Below are 15,002 nucleotides of genomic sequence, written 5' to 3' on the forward strand. Positions count from 1 at the left end.
CTACTAGAATACTGCCCCTATGTATAAGAATATAACTACTATAATACTGCTCCTATATACAAGAATATAACTACTATAATACTGCTCCTATATACAAGAATATAACTACTATAATACTGCTCCTATGTACAAGAATATAACTACTATAATACTGCCCCTATGTATAAGAATATAACTACTATAATTCTGCTCCCTATGTACAAGAATATAACTACTATAATACTGCCCCCTATGTACAAGAATATAACTACTATAATACTGCCCCTATATACAAGAATATAACTACTATAATACTGCTCCTATGTACAAGAATATAACTACTATAATACTGCCCCTATATACAAGAATATAACTACTATAGCACTGCTATGTACAAGAATATAACTACTATAATACTGCCCCTATGTGCAACAATATAACTACTATAGTACTGCTCCTGTGTACAAGAATATGACTACTATAGTACTGCTCTTTTTTACAAGAATATAACTACTATAATACTGCCCCTATGTACAAGAATATAACTACTATAATACTGCTCCTATGTACAAGAATATAACTACTATAATACTGCTCCTATGTACAAGAATATAACTACTATAATACTGCTCCTATGTACAAGAATATAACTACTATAATACTGCCCCTATGTACAAGAATATAACTACTATAGCACTGCTCCTATGTACAAGAATATAACTACTATAATACTGCCCCTATGTACAAGAATATAACTACTATAATACTGCCCCTATGTACAAGAATATAACTACTATAATGCTGCTCCTATGTGCAAGAATATAACTACTATAATACTGCTCCTATGTACAAGAATATAACTACTATAATACTGCTCCTATGTACAGGAATATAGCTACTATAATACTGCCCCTATGTGCAAGAATATAACTACTATAGTACTGCTCCTGTGTACAAGACTATAACTACTATAATACTGCCCCTATGTACAAGAATATAACTACTATAATACTGCTCCTATGTACAAGACTATAACTACTATAATACTGCTCCTATGTACAAGAATATAACTACTTTAATACTGCTCCTATGTACACGAATATAACTACTATAATACTGCCCCTATGTACAGGAATATAACTACTATAATACTGCCCCTATGTACAAGAATATAACTACTATAATGCTGCCCCTATGTACAAGAATATAACTACTATAATACTGCCCCTATGTACAAGAATATAACTACTATAATACTGCCCCTATGTACAAGAATATAACTACTATAATACTGCTCCTATGTACAAGAATATAACTACTATAATACTGCTCCTATGTACAAGAATATAACTACTATAATACTGCTCCTATGTACAAGAATATAACTACTATAGTACTGCCCCTATGTACAAGAATATAACTACTATAATACTGCCTCCTATGTACAGGAATATAACTACTATAATACTGCATCTATGTACAAGAATATAACTACTATAATACTACTCCTATGTACAAGAATATAATTACTATAGTACTGCTCCCTATATACAAGAATATAACTACTATAATACTGCTACTATGTACAAGAATATAACTACTATAATACTGCCCCTATGTACAAGAATATAACTACTATAAGGGTATGTGTCCACGTTCAGTTTTGCTTCAGGCTTTGGTCAGGATTTTATGCAAGTAAAATCCTGACCAAAACTGCACCTGAGGTCACTGGCAGGTCTCCTGCGGTGTACCTGCGTGTTTTGCTCATAGTAGCAACATGCTGCGTTTTGAAAAAACGCACAACGCATGCGTTTTCGCGGCAAAAATGCATGCGTTTTTTAACGCATAGTGGAGTCTGGATTTCATGAAATCCCATCCACTATGCTGTAACATCTGGACGCTGCGTTTTTGACGCTGCGGAAAAACGCAGCGTCAAAAACGCAGCGTTTCCTGAACGTGGAAACATACCCTAATACTGCTCCCTATGAACAAGAATATAACTACTATAATACTGCCCCTATGTATAAGAATATAACTGCTATAATACTGCTCCTATGTAAAGGATATAACTACAATGATACTGCTCCTATGTACAAGATTATAACTACTATAGTACTGCTCCTATGTACAAGAATATAACTACTAGAATACTGCCACCTATCTACAAGAATATAACTACTATAATACTGCCCCTATGTATAAGAATATAACTTCTATAATACTGCTCCCTATGTACAAGAATATAACTATTATAATACTGCTCCTATGTAAAGGATATACCTACTATGATACTGCTCCTATGTACAAATATATAACTACTATAGTACTGACCCCTATGTACAAGAATATAACTAATACAACACTGCCCCTATGTACAACAATATAACTACTATAATACTGCCCCAGATACAAGAATATAACTACTATAATACTGCTCCTATGTACAAGAATATAACTACTATAGCACTGCTCCTATGTACAAGACTATAACTACTATAATACTGCTCCTATATACAAGAATATAACTACTGTAATACTGCTCCTATGTACAAGAATATAACTACTATAATACTGCTCCTATGTACAAGAATATAACTACTGTAATACTGCTCCTATATACAAGAATATAACTACTATAATACTGCTCCTCTGTACAAGAATATAACTACTGTAATACTGCTCCTATGTACAAGAATATAACTACTATAATACTGCCCCCTATATACAAGAATATAACCACTATAATACTGCCCCCTATATACAAGAATATAACTACTATAATACTGCCCCCTATATACAAGAATATAACTACTATAATACTGCTCCTATGTACAGGAATATAACTACTATAATACTGCCCCCTATATACAAGAATATAACTACTATAATACTGCTCCTATGTACAAGAATATAACTACTATAATACTGCCCCCTATCTACAAGAATATAACTACTATAATACTGCTCCTATGTACAAGAATATAACTACTATAATACTGCTCCTATGTACAAGAATATAACTACTATAACACTGCCCCCTATCTACAAGAATATAACTACTATAATACTGCCCCTATGTACAGGAATATAACTACTATAATACTGCTCTTATGTGCCAGAATATAACTACCTATTAGCAAGAATATAATTATTATAATGTAAAGAATATTATATAGAGACCTGCTTTTCTCCCATTGACGCTGGATAATTATGAATGAAGTTCTGCAGTCTTTTGTACGGTTTACCCATGCGTCTTGCGGAGAAAACCTAACATTCACGTCCCGTGCCCCCCGCTGACTTATTATCTGTAACAATGATCAGTTTGCGTTTGATTTTGGAGCAGACACAGAGATATTTAGATCTTATGTTTAGTTCCCTTCTGTATTGTCGCCCCCCTTTCCCCGTAGACTGGAAAAGAAAAAAGCTAATTCAGTGAGATTAAAAAGTATTGAGAAGAAAACTGCTCTAAAGAACAATAGAAGAGGACAATTTTTTTTTTCTTTTTTTTCTTTTTTTTCTTTCGACAAACACATGGGAGACAAATTAAATTAGATTGAAAAATAAGATTAAAATGAGGGTTATTATAGAATTGTTGATTACAACGCCACATTAAGGTCCGCTATTGTGTCATTATCTAAATAGAATCTCAGCTTTTGGCTCCTTTCAATCAGAAATCACCCAGAGTTGCTTTATTTACATAAAAAAGATATTTCTAGAACAGTGGAATGAAATGCGTCGATGCCGATGAGACTTATGATTGTGTAAAGATCAAAAATCTACCTAAAGAGGTGGATAGAAGTACGGTAGATCATTAAAGGCTCATTCAGACATCAGTTGTTTTTTTTTCTCGCAAGCAAAAACCAGTCCAAGTTCATCCGTGTTCTGGTCAGTGTCCGTTTTGACCAGACTTTGGTTAACATTTTATCAGTGTTTCTCTCAACCTTCTCATATCAAACATTCCATGAAAAATGGACAACGCAAGAATGGCATCCAAGTGCTGTATGATTTTTTATTTTTTTTTTATTTTTTTTCTCATGGACCCATACTCTTATGTTGGCTAGTTTGATCTGAGACTCTGCTTAAAATCAAACAAGTCTTCGTGATTTTGTGTGGACCACTCAGCCTTCAGATATACAGTTACATAGACTACATAGACACATAGGTACGGATTTTATCCACAAAAACCACTGATGGAACTCGTACGAGGAAAACTGAATCAGACCTTACATTTTCATCCACTTCAAAATACTGTCCATCAACAGTGATGCTCAGGGTTAGGACAAATTCCGATGTTGGTTCCTTGGACCATCATGAGGGTCCATCACAAAAATGAAGTTACCGACAATTTAAAGTCCACAATTAAATATAAATCTAATAAGAAAAAAATCCAACTAGCCTTGTTGTCATTAAAGAGGTTCTTCAAGAATGTGATAAAATGTTCCCATCACATAATTCAAAATGCAGTCCGTCCTAAGTAAGTTTCAGGCTGGGCTGCAGTCTGAAGAATCACTGCTCCTGGGACCTGTGTCTCAACTGACAGAGCTGTTGTATATAGGCAAACATACCTCCAGGAGCTGAAGAGAAGGGTTGTGATAGCAGGAGAAATAATTTATTCTTCTCAGCTAGCTTAACCTGGAGCAAAAAATCCTTTGTGGTCAGTCAATCGAGGAGAACCTTTTATTTCTTTCAATATCACAACTCTTCTCCTTGGCTCACAAAGGTATGTGTGTAATTACGATACTGGTCTTCTGTCAGTTGTGACACAGGTCTCAGACTGAAACCCATCCTGAGATGTGACTAGGACAGGCTATTGTTTCAACGGGCTCCATTTTATTACATTCTTCAAAAACTTTTTTAACTTGTATGAACCCCAAAATGATGTGCACAAAATATAGAACTGGTCCCAAAAATACCCTGAAAGAAAAAATCCTAAATATGCTGATTCAAAAAGTTAAAAAAAAATCTTAAAGAAGGCAAAAATTTAGCGGTTGAAATTTACTCCGATTTTACAGGTATTGTGTTACTATGATAACCTCTGTCCATTTGTCCTATTGGTTGTCTGGGCAGTTCCCGGCAGTATGTGCCAATTCTGAGAGCCATTCTATAAATTCAGTGTCCATTCTGTAAGATGCAGTTTGTCCAAGGATTGAAATCTATACCAGACCTTTTGAAGCTTCAATGCATCTCACGGGTAAAAGTTTGGCACTCTTTTTGAACATAGTGTTTGACCCACTGCAAAAACTTCCCATGCGTTGACCAATGTGATAAATTAAAGAAACCAAAAGGAACCTTCTACCACCACTGTAGGAAATGTGATAAATGAATATTGAGACCATGATGTGATATGTACATACTGCACTTTATGAAGTCTATGTAGCCTTGCTTTGCTGAGAGGTTGGGGTTATTATTGGGAGGCAAGGACGTCTATCAAGAAGATCATTGACCTTAGTAGTGTAGTCATTACTAAGGTCAATGATCTTCTTTCTTGATGGACGTTCTTTCCTCTCCTTTGTTGTAATAAATGCCCTGAGAATGCCCAACACAAGTTTTGTGCTGGCTGTTCTTCTCTTTACCAGACACATTGGTTGTCCTGTCCCGAAATTAGGCTGAACAAAGGTTTTGACTTCATCAACATACCATCCACTGCATCGCCTTAGCTTGATAGCACCATAGAGAAACTTTTTAGCTGTTTATCCTGGATTTTTAGAATTTCTTTGACCTCACGGGTTTTACCTTGACCCCTGTCACTTTTGCAGTTGTAGCCCTTAGGTCGAGGTTTTTTCTTTCTTTCAATCTGTCACATTTACTGGTACTTTAATCCAACCTTCTCATTTCTCTCTTATGTCAACATCAGTTGGCAAATCTGTCAACGTTCAGCTGACATTTTGCATTTATTGTGCTCATTTCTTGTGAAATGATTTATGTTGTGTTTTTTTTTTTCATGCAGGAAAGCCCACCAACCTCTTTACTGATGACAGTTTTATTGACTCCGGAGAGCTGGATGTGGGCCGGAGAGCAACACAGAAGATCCCTCCTGGCATATTCTGGAGATCTCAAGTTTTCATTGACCACCCTGTTCACCTCAAGTTCAACGTGTCCTTGGGAAAGGCGGCTCTTGTTGGGATTTATGGTAGAAGAGGACTCCCTCCATCACATACTCAGGTGATAAAACCAAAATCTTATCTCATGGGGACGAGTTGGGTGGCAGAACTTGCTAAAACAGATTATCATTTTGTTTTTGTTTTTTTGTGTCTACAGTTTGACTTTGTGGAACTTTTAGATGGAAGACGTCTGCTATCGCAGGAGGCGAGAAGCTTAGAGGGTCCTCAGAGGCTACACAGGGGGGTGGTCCCACTAACGAGTCATGAGACAGGATTCATCCAGTATTTGGACTCTGGCATCTGGCACTTGGCATTTTACAATGACGGCAAAGAGTCCGAAGTGGTTTCTTTCCTCACGACTACTATTGGTAAGTGCTATTCCTGAAACTTTTTTTTTTTTTGCAGATTTTCTTTTTAAGATTTAAAGGCAGGATTGGATAAAATATATCTTATTTTAAGAATCTGTTACACCAGTTCAGAAGCCAACTTGGGTTTTAGTTTTATACGCAACAATTGGCAGAATAAGTTAAAAACTTTTGGCACCAGGGGCAAACGTTTGGACAAGTTGTTAATGTTTTTCTGGGATGTTAGAGTCATATGAAATGTTTATAAATGGTGTAGTCCTTGTATCAACAGTTTCCTAGGACTTAGTTTGGGACTTGAAGAAGTCTGGAAGAACATGGGAAAAGGCGAAAAAGTCATTTAAATGGATGTAATCCAACTGGAAATCCCACACCAGATCTTTGTGTAATCGTAGTTTTATGTCTTAGGGCAGTGTTCCCCAAGTCCGGTCCTCAAGAGCCACCAACAGGTCATGTTTTCAGGATTTCCTTAGTATTGCACAGGTGATAATTGCATCACCTGGAAAGGCAAGCATTCAATGACCTGGGCAATACTAAGGAAATCCTCAAAACATGACCTGTTGGTGGCTCTTGAGGACCGGAGTTGGGGAACACGGTCTTAGGGTGTCCATGTCCATTAGACAAGACTTGACTAGTTCAGACCCTTTTCGGCAGGGTCTAACTACTCACTCGATTTCTCCCTTGGGAAAACGTGGCAACAGAAGGATTAGACATGCTGTATTCAACTTGCTTAATCCCTTATTCCCCTAGGATGTTATGGATGTCCTCCCCCCGTCCCAATAGAATGAACAGGTATACATTATAGATTCCCGTGTTCATGTGTTTTGGAGCTCAGGGAAGTAGTCGTCAAGCCTTAAGTGATTTCTTTGACCAATTTTTTTGGGATCAACAATTTTTATGATAATGAGAAAAGTAATTTTGTTGACAACAAAAAAAATGTAGGTGGCTACTACTGACTCTAGTGATGATTGAGTCAGTTCTGTAATCACCGGTGCTTTATGGTTCTGAGATGTTTGGATGAAGCATCATTATGGAAAATCTTCTTCACCCTTTCTTTAGGCTCATGAGTCCCGTAGGGAGTTTTTTGACTACTTATGGTCATACTGGATTATTTTTCCTGAAGGGAGTTGTCCGAGATTAGTAAAACAGGACTATTTTCTTGAAGTAACAGCACCACACCTGTCTCGGTTTCTTCACTTTATTGATGTTGATCTGGCAAATCAGATCTAACCCATGGACAGTTGAGTCACTGTTTTTGGAAGAATGTAGCCACGATTTTCTAAATGTTTGCAAATTTCCTGAAATATTTCCTTAATTTGTGCTTAGGAACGCCTTTGGTGGTGTGACTTTATTATATAGTGGTGGAAAGAAACTCAAATTGTGATGGAGGCTACAAGGACATAATGAAGAGAAGGATGGATGTTCTCTAGTCTCTCAGTCGGAGGTCAATGGTTTTCTTTGTGTATTTAGTTTCACAAGAGTGAGCAGCAGTGATATAGGATGGTCGAGGTTCCATGAGAGCATGGGAATGAGCTGAGGAGGACGTGTGAGAAATCATTGGCCCTTCTTCATTCTCCTCTAATGTAATTTAATATGTGTCTAATATATTGTCATGGTGGGAGTGCTCCTTCATGAAAGCCGCTGACCGGGAATCTAAATGGAAAGTAGCATTTGTAGGGAGTTGTAATGACATAAAAGAAATCCCACTGGTACAGATGAGAGAATGGAAATCAAAATTAATTTGTAAAATTTTTAGTATATTGCTGAACTTGGCGAATTCAATCAAGAGGGATTGTAGTAGCCAGTACAAAAGCAGAAGCAGGGAATGCAGCAGTTATTTTGTGGCGAATCTGAAAAGTGAGAGAACGGCAAAGCTCACAGCCCGGCCATAGTGAGAAAAAGCGATAAAACACTGAAGAAGCCATCCTGATCATGTGTGACAGCAGTGAAGAAGATTAGTGTACGAGGAAAAGAGAATAATACGGATTTAATTTATAGCTGTGTTAGAGGATCATAAATGTATTTTTATGGCAACTGGAGGCTTTCGTTTACTTTTGGGTCGCTGGCGAATTTGAAAAGTTTCGCTCATCATTGTATCCAGTCATAATATTGCCCTTAAATTATCACAGGCCACATGGAGGTGCCCATGCACTAGCAACAACCACATAGTCCGTGGCTCCATAATAGTATCAAGCTAAGCTGTGCAGTGGTACTGATATGGCAGATACTATCATTATGAGGATGCCAGTCGTAAGTCTTCCTGTAATACTAACCATATCTGCGTATAGAGGTGTAGCTCATATCAGTTTCCATAGAATAGTACCCGTGACATCATTGCATATGTAATGGTACCAGTGACATCAGTGCCCATATAATAGTACCAGAATGATTTCAGTGCCCATATAATAGTACCAGAATGATTTCAGTGCCCATATAATAGTACCAGAATATCAGTGCCCATATAATAGTACCAGAATGATATCAGTGCCCATATAATAGTACCAGAATGATATCAGTGCCCATATAATAGTACCAGAATGATATTAGTGCCCATATAATAGTACCAAAATATTGCCATATAATAGTGCCAGAATGATATCAGTGTCCACATAATAGTACCAGAATGATATCAGTGCCCATATAATAGTACCAGAATGATATCAGTGCCCATATAATAGTACCAGAATGATATCAGTGCCCATATAATAGTACCAGAATGATATCAGTGCCCATATAATAGTACCAGAATGATATTAGTGCCCATATAATAGTACCAAAATATTGCCATATAATAGTGCCAGAATGATATCAGTGTCCACATAATAGTACCAGAATGATATCAGTGCCCATATAATAGTACCAGAATGATATCAGTGCCCATATAATAGTACCAGAATGATATCAGTGCCCATATAATAGTACCAGAATGATATCAGTGCCCATATAATAGCACCAGACTGGTATTCATGCCCATATAATAGTGCCAGAATATTATTGCCATATAATAGTACCAGAATGATATCAGTGCCCATATAATAGTACCAGAATATCAGTGCCCATATAATAGTACCAGTGACATCAGTGCCCATATAATAGTACCAGAATGATATTTGTGCCATATAATAGTACTTGTGATATCTGTGCCCATATCCTAGTACCAGCATATTATTAGTGCTGATATAATAGTATAAGAATGATATCTGTATATAATACTAGTGTCATCAGTACACATAAAATAGTACCAGAATGATATCTGTGCTCTTTTAACACTACTAGACATCAATCCACACATAATGCCAGTGACATCAGTGCCCATATAACCGTACAAGTAACATCGGTGCACATATAATGGTACCACAATATCAGTGCCTATATAATAATACGAGTAACATCAGTACATATTTAATAGTACCAGGGTGATATTAGTGCCCATATAATAGTACCAGAGAAATCAGTCTGTACATAATGCCGGTGACATCAGTGTCTTTGCTGCTACATCATCAATGACATCAGTGCTTTATATAATGGTACCAGTCAAATGACCGTGCGTATAGCAGTGCCAGTAACATCAGTGCCCATATAATGTAACCCGTCAGTTTAGTGCTAATATATAGGTATTGACCATACCTTGTATAAATAGCTTAAACTTCACCAATAAGTATCCGATGTCCGTTCCTTACAATGGCCTATCCTTGCCTACCGTATAGTGATGCCAGCCATATCTGTGGCCACGTCATAGTGGCAAATGGCAACATGGCCCCCGCTATTCACAGGAGACGGTGACCTTAAATCATGTTCCAGTCGATAATCTTACGTCCGCTGTACATTTTATTTTTATTCATATAGAGTTTAGTGCCAGCTGTCTGTCCAGTGAGCGGAGCGGCTCACATGAGGGTCCACGGCGTGCTGCCAAGGCAGCGAGGACATTGTTGACCAGATGCTGTCCTGGCCTCAAGGCAGCTCTTTACCAAGCAGCCATAGTCAAAGTCAGCAGCTTTGCTTTCAGACAGGTTCTGCAATCACAATTCACATGGCCGCTTCTAGGGGAAAATGAACTATATCGTACCCCATGACCTGGAGTAGTGTGTAGGGTTGGCGAAGGAGCTGGAAGCATACTAATTAAAATTGCTTGGCTTCCATTGTGCAGTTTGTTTGTTTTTTGAGCCTTTGAAAGCATGGTCTGGTGTTGCCTATGCCGGTCCTTTGGGGGCTAGCAGGTGGAATCAATAAGCCAGAAGGTACATACATCCTCAAATGGGCCACCAGTACAAATATGTTTACAGGTGAGGGCCAACATACTTGCTTTCCTGGCAGATGGACAATTAAATTGCTTATCAATGTAACCACCAAGGGCCACAGGTTATTGTCCTCTGGGCCACCAAGGGGAAGCTGCCTGCTCAAAAACATCAAATAGGATAGTCCCTTTCCAACAAAAGACTCCAAATTGCAAGTGCTTTACCATGGGCCCACCAAGTAGGATGAGCTCGCCATTGGGGCTACCAGACAGTAGATGTATTTCAATATAGGGGGTAGCACTTGGTGACCACCAAGGGCAGTGGGCTTTCCGAGGGACAAACCAGGAGGCAGATGTTTGTTTCTTGGGAAATTGCATGGGCTGCAGGTGGCTGTTCTTGTTTATTGAGCCGCCAATGGGAAAGTTACCATCTTCAAATAGACTGTGCACTTTCCCCCAGATGCCACCAAATTGCAGGTACTTGTTCACTGTTCCACAAAGAGGGATGAGCTTGCCATTGGGGACTAACAGAAGAAATGTCTCCTATCTGCGGCAGAAGTAGTGACCAAAAAGAGTTGAGAGTTTTGAGGACACCAAGAGGAATGAGCAATCCAGAAGACAGAAGCATCTCCAAGTAGGCCACCATGGAGAATACAAGGAAGGTGGAAGTTGGAGGTGAGGGTTACCATACTAAGTATGATTTCCTATGACATTACCCACTCAATCTTATTTGTTGAATCCACCAGGGCAGGTTATTAGCAATTGGGCTACCTGGGGTTAGCTGCCTGCACACAAGCACCAAATTATAAGTGCTTTTCCACCAGGAGGTATGAGATTGCCATTGAGCTACCAGACAGCAGGTGTATTTTCACTTTAAGGATGGAACTTTGCCAGTTGTGGCCACCGGAATAAGGTGTTTGTTCACTGGAACCAACAAAGGCCTCAATTGGTAGATTGTTGGTAATTCGGCCATCAATGGAAAGTTGACTGCTTACAAATCGACAAACAGACTTGCCACTTTCCCATAGAGGATACCCACTTGTAGGTGCTTGCTCAGTTATCTCACCAGGAGGAATGATTACTGGTTACTTCCAGAAGATGTATAGCTTCACCATCAGGTTTCTGCAGTCCTGTCTCCTTGGCTGTACCATTTTAACCAGGAGGTATGATCATGGCATGAGGGGCAACCAGATGCCAGGTGTGTAACTACATGGAAGATGGCTGCCCATGTCGTCCGCCATGGCGAGTGTTCCTTTTTTGGGTGCCACCAGGAGGAATATGCTTATCCATTGAGATGAGCTGGTCCCAGGTGACCGTTACTTGCCCGTTGGGCCACTACAATGTAGATCCTTGTATCTGCAGTATTTTAGAAGCATTTTATTAATATAGACTGAGGCTGATTCTGCGTCTGTGACTTCGGATGTAGCGGGTGCTGTATATACCCTGTATACACCACCTCTGCTATGAGGAATTTTCCTTCAGGGAGCAGAAATTCTGCTGTTGACTAATGGAAAGCGTGACAAGGTCGGCGAGCATTACCTCAGCCCAGGAACGATGTGACAAAACCTCTACGCTGCGCAGCGGTTCTGTCACCGCCAGGGTGGTCACGTCGTGAGAGATGTCTCTTTCTGTCAGGCTCATTTTTACAGCTGCTAGTTTCCTCCTCGTATTCTCTGCAGCATTTATGTAGAGGACCGTGGAGGGGCGGCAGGTTAAAATGGATGGAATATACAGGACTTGCTGCCCCGACCAAGAACCAGCCCTGACTACTCCTTATACACCTTGTGTCCGGTGACACATCGGTGTATATAGTGGCGGCAGCACTGTGCGGCTTCTGAGGCCATATCAGGCATGATTGGATTAGATATACAGCTCAGCAGACCGTATCACACAGGTTACGATTAGATGCATAGCTCAGCAGATAGTATAACACATGATGGATTAGATACATAGCTCAACAGACAGTATCACGCAGGATAGGATTAGATACAGAGCTCAGGAGACAGTACTGCACAGGATTAAATGCACAGCTCAGCAGACAGTACTGCACAGGATTAGATACACGGCTCAGCAGACAATATCATACATGATTTGCTTAGATATAGTGGCTCAGAAGACATTAAACATAAACTGTGAATCTAAGCCTATCAGTCAGTATCATATGTAGGCTTAAATACACAGCTCAGCAGACAGTATCATATATACATATCATAACCAACTACAAACTAAAATGTGTCTATACAAATGTACAGAGCATGGGAAACCAGGAGAATTGGAGCTGCTAACATAGGAATAGATACGATGTCATAGGCATCACTGAAACTTGGTGGGATAATACATATGATTGGAATACAAACCTTGAAGGCTACAACTTATTTATTACAAACAGAATTAACAAGAAGGGAGGACGTGTTGCATTGCATAATAGGAAAACTTATATCTCCACAGAGATCCAAGCTTTAGAGACTGGTAGCTCTGTAGAAACTGGTTAAGAATACAAGGAAAGAAGAACAGAAAGGAGGTGTTTACTGTAGGCTGAGAAAATGGATGAACTCTTTTACATCAGTTGTTAGCGTTCTCAAAAAAGTTTGACGTGGCGATCATTGGAGATTTTAACTATCCTGATATTTGTTGGGAATCTCTCTCAGGCAAAAGTAATGGGTCCAGAAAATTCTTATCTTCTCTCGCTGACAACTCAATCTTTCAAAATGTAGAAGAGAGAATAAGAGGATCTACAAGCTTGGACCTAATTCTTACCAACAGGGAGGAAATGGTTTAAGAAGTAAAGGTGGCTGGGAATTTAAGAGGCAGCGATCATGCTGTGCTCGAATATCGGATTACAAGAGAAGACTAGCGAGTACTTACACTTTAAGGTTGGACTTGAGAAAGGCAGATTTTAATGGATTCAGAAAGAGGGTAGGAAAGGTCCAATGCCTGAATGTTCTAAAGGACCGAAAAGTCCAGGAAGGATGGGAGATTTTGCTAAATGAAATTCTCACCGCACAATCGGTAACCATTCCGAAAAGGAAGAATTGGAAGCATTTAAAGAGACCAGAATGGATGAGCATAGTACTTAATCACGTGTTTAAAAAGGAAAAAAAAAGACATGTATATTAATTGGAAAGAGGGGGCATATCTAAAGAAGAACATAATGTTGTCTGCGGGGGAATGCAGGGCTAGAGTTAGAAGAGCTAAAGCCAGTAATGAAGTGCAGCTTGCAAGAGAGACCAAAAGCGGTAAAAAAGGAGATTGACAGCGGCATTTAACATGTTAACAGCCTCTGGTGGATCTCGCCCTGACCAGACCCCTAAATGATACAGACCCCAGTGTAGATCTTTCGACAAATACAGACCACTGACCAAACACCCTAAATTACTACAGAACCCAGATCAGACCCTCTAAACTAATACAGAACCCTGACCAGACCCCCTAAATGATACAGACTCCATTCTAGATCCCTAAACAAATTCAGACTCCTGACCAGACCCTCTAAGTGACTACAGACTCTGAACTAGATTCCTAACCAAACATAGACCACTGACTGGACCCCAGATCAGACCTCCTAAATTGTATAGACCCCAGTCTAGATCCCTAAACAAATTCAGACCTTTGACCAAACACCCTAAATTATTACAAAACCAAAATTATTAGATTAGATCCAGGTCTAAGAGGTAAGGTTTCTCCTTGTGGAGAGTGAGTGTGAGAAACCTTACCCCTTAGACCTCAGTCCAGAGCCTCTCACCTAGCCAAATCCGTTCTCATGCTTCGCACTGACGAGGGCCAACAGCCCGAAACACCGTGTCTGCAAATTGAGATACTGATTTTGTTTTTATCCTAAGTCATATTACAAGACTTGTTAAAGGGTTGATTGTGACTTGTAGAATCGCTACTTCCAATAGGTGGCGCTATGGAGTTCAAGTCCTCTTTTTCTCTGAAGAGGCAATTTGCATATTAGATTAGAGCCAAAATCAAATACACACCCCAGATAAAACCCCTAAGGAAATATTGACCCCTGACCAGACCTCCAAAATGATACAGACCCCAGTCTAGATTCCTAAACAAATACAGTCCCCTGACCAAATACCCTAAATTACTACAGACTCTACTCCAGACCACCTAAATGGTGATTTTGAGGTGGAATTTTCCCTTAAAGGGAATCTGTCAGTAGGTTCACTTATCAGTCTACCACCCTGCCCGTGCCCTCTGTTCTGCTAATGACCTGAGGTTAACATCCTCAATAATCAGAACCTCCCACTCCCATCTCCTAAACTTCTCACGTGCTGCGCCAATTTTTTGGAATGTACTACCCAGATTAATTCGGTTAAT

At 39.2% G+C, this 15,002-nt stretch overlaps 1 protein-coding gene across 8 annotated transcripts in view; it reads left to right on the plus strand.

Annotated features, from left to right (window-relative positions):
- Positions 1–15,002, plus strand: part of TENM4 (teneurin transmembrane protein 4) — a 1,485,534-nt gene that overhangs the window by 1,288,717 nt on the left and 181,815 nt on the right. For all 8 annotated transcript variants that reach the window (XM_077298663.1, XM_077298665.1, XM_077298666.1 and 5 more), the window contains 2 exons: positions 5,927–6,141; positions 6,238–6,448. In XM_077298663.1, the coding sequence (XP_077154778.1) occupies positions 5,927–6,141; positions 6,238–6,448 (426 nt within the window). The remainder of the gene's footprint in view (positions 1–5,926; positions 6,142–6,237; positions 6,449–15,002) is intronic.

Source organism: Ranitomeya variabilis, chromosome 3 (assembly GCF_051348905.1).
Source record: "Ranitomeya variabilis isolate aRanVar5 chromosome 3, aRanVar5.hap1, whole genome shotgun sequence".
In the NCBI taxonomy this organism is placed as follows: domain Eukaryota; kingdom Metazoa; phylum Chordata; class Amphibia; order Anura; family Dendrobatidae; genus Ranitomeya; species Ranitomeya variabilis.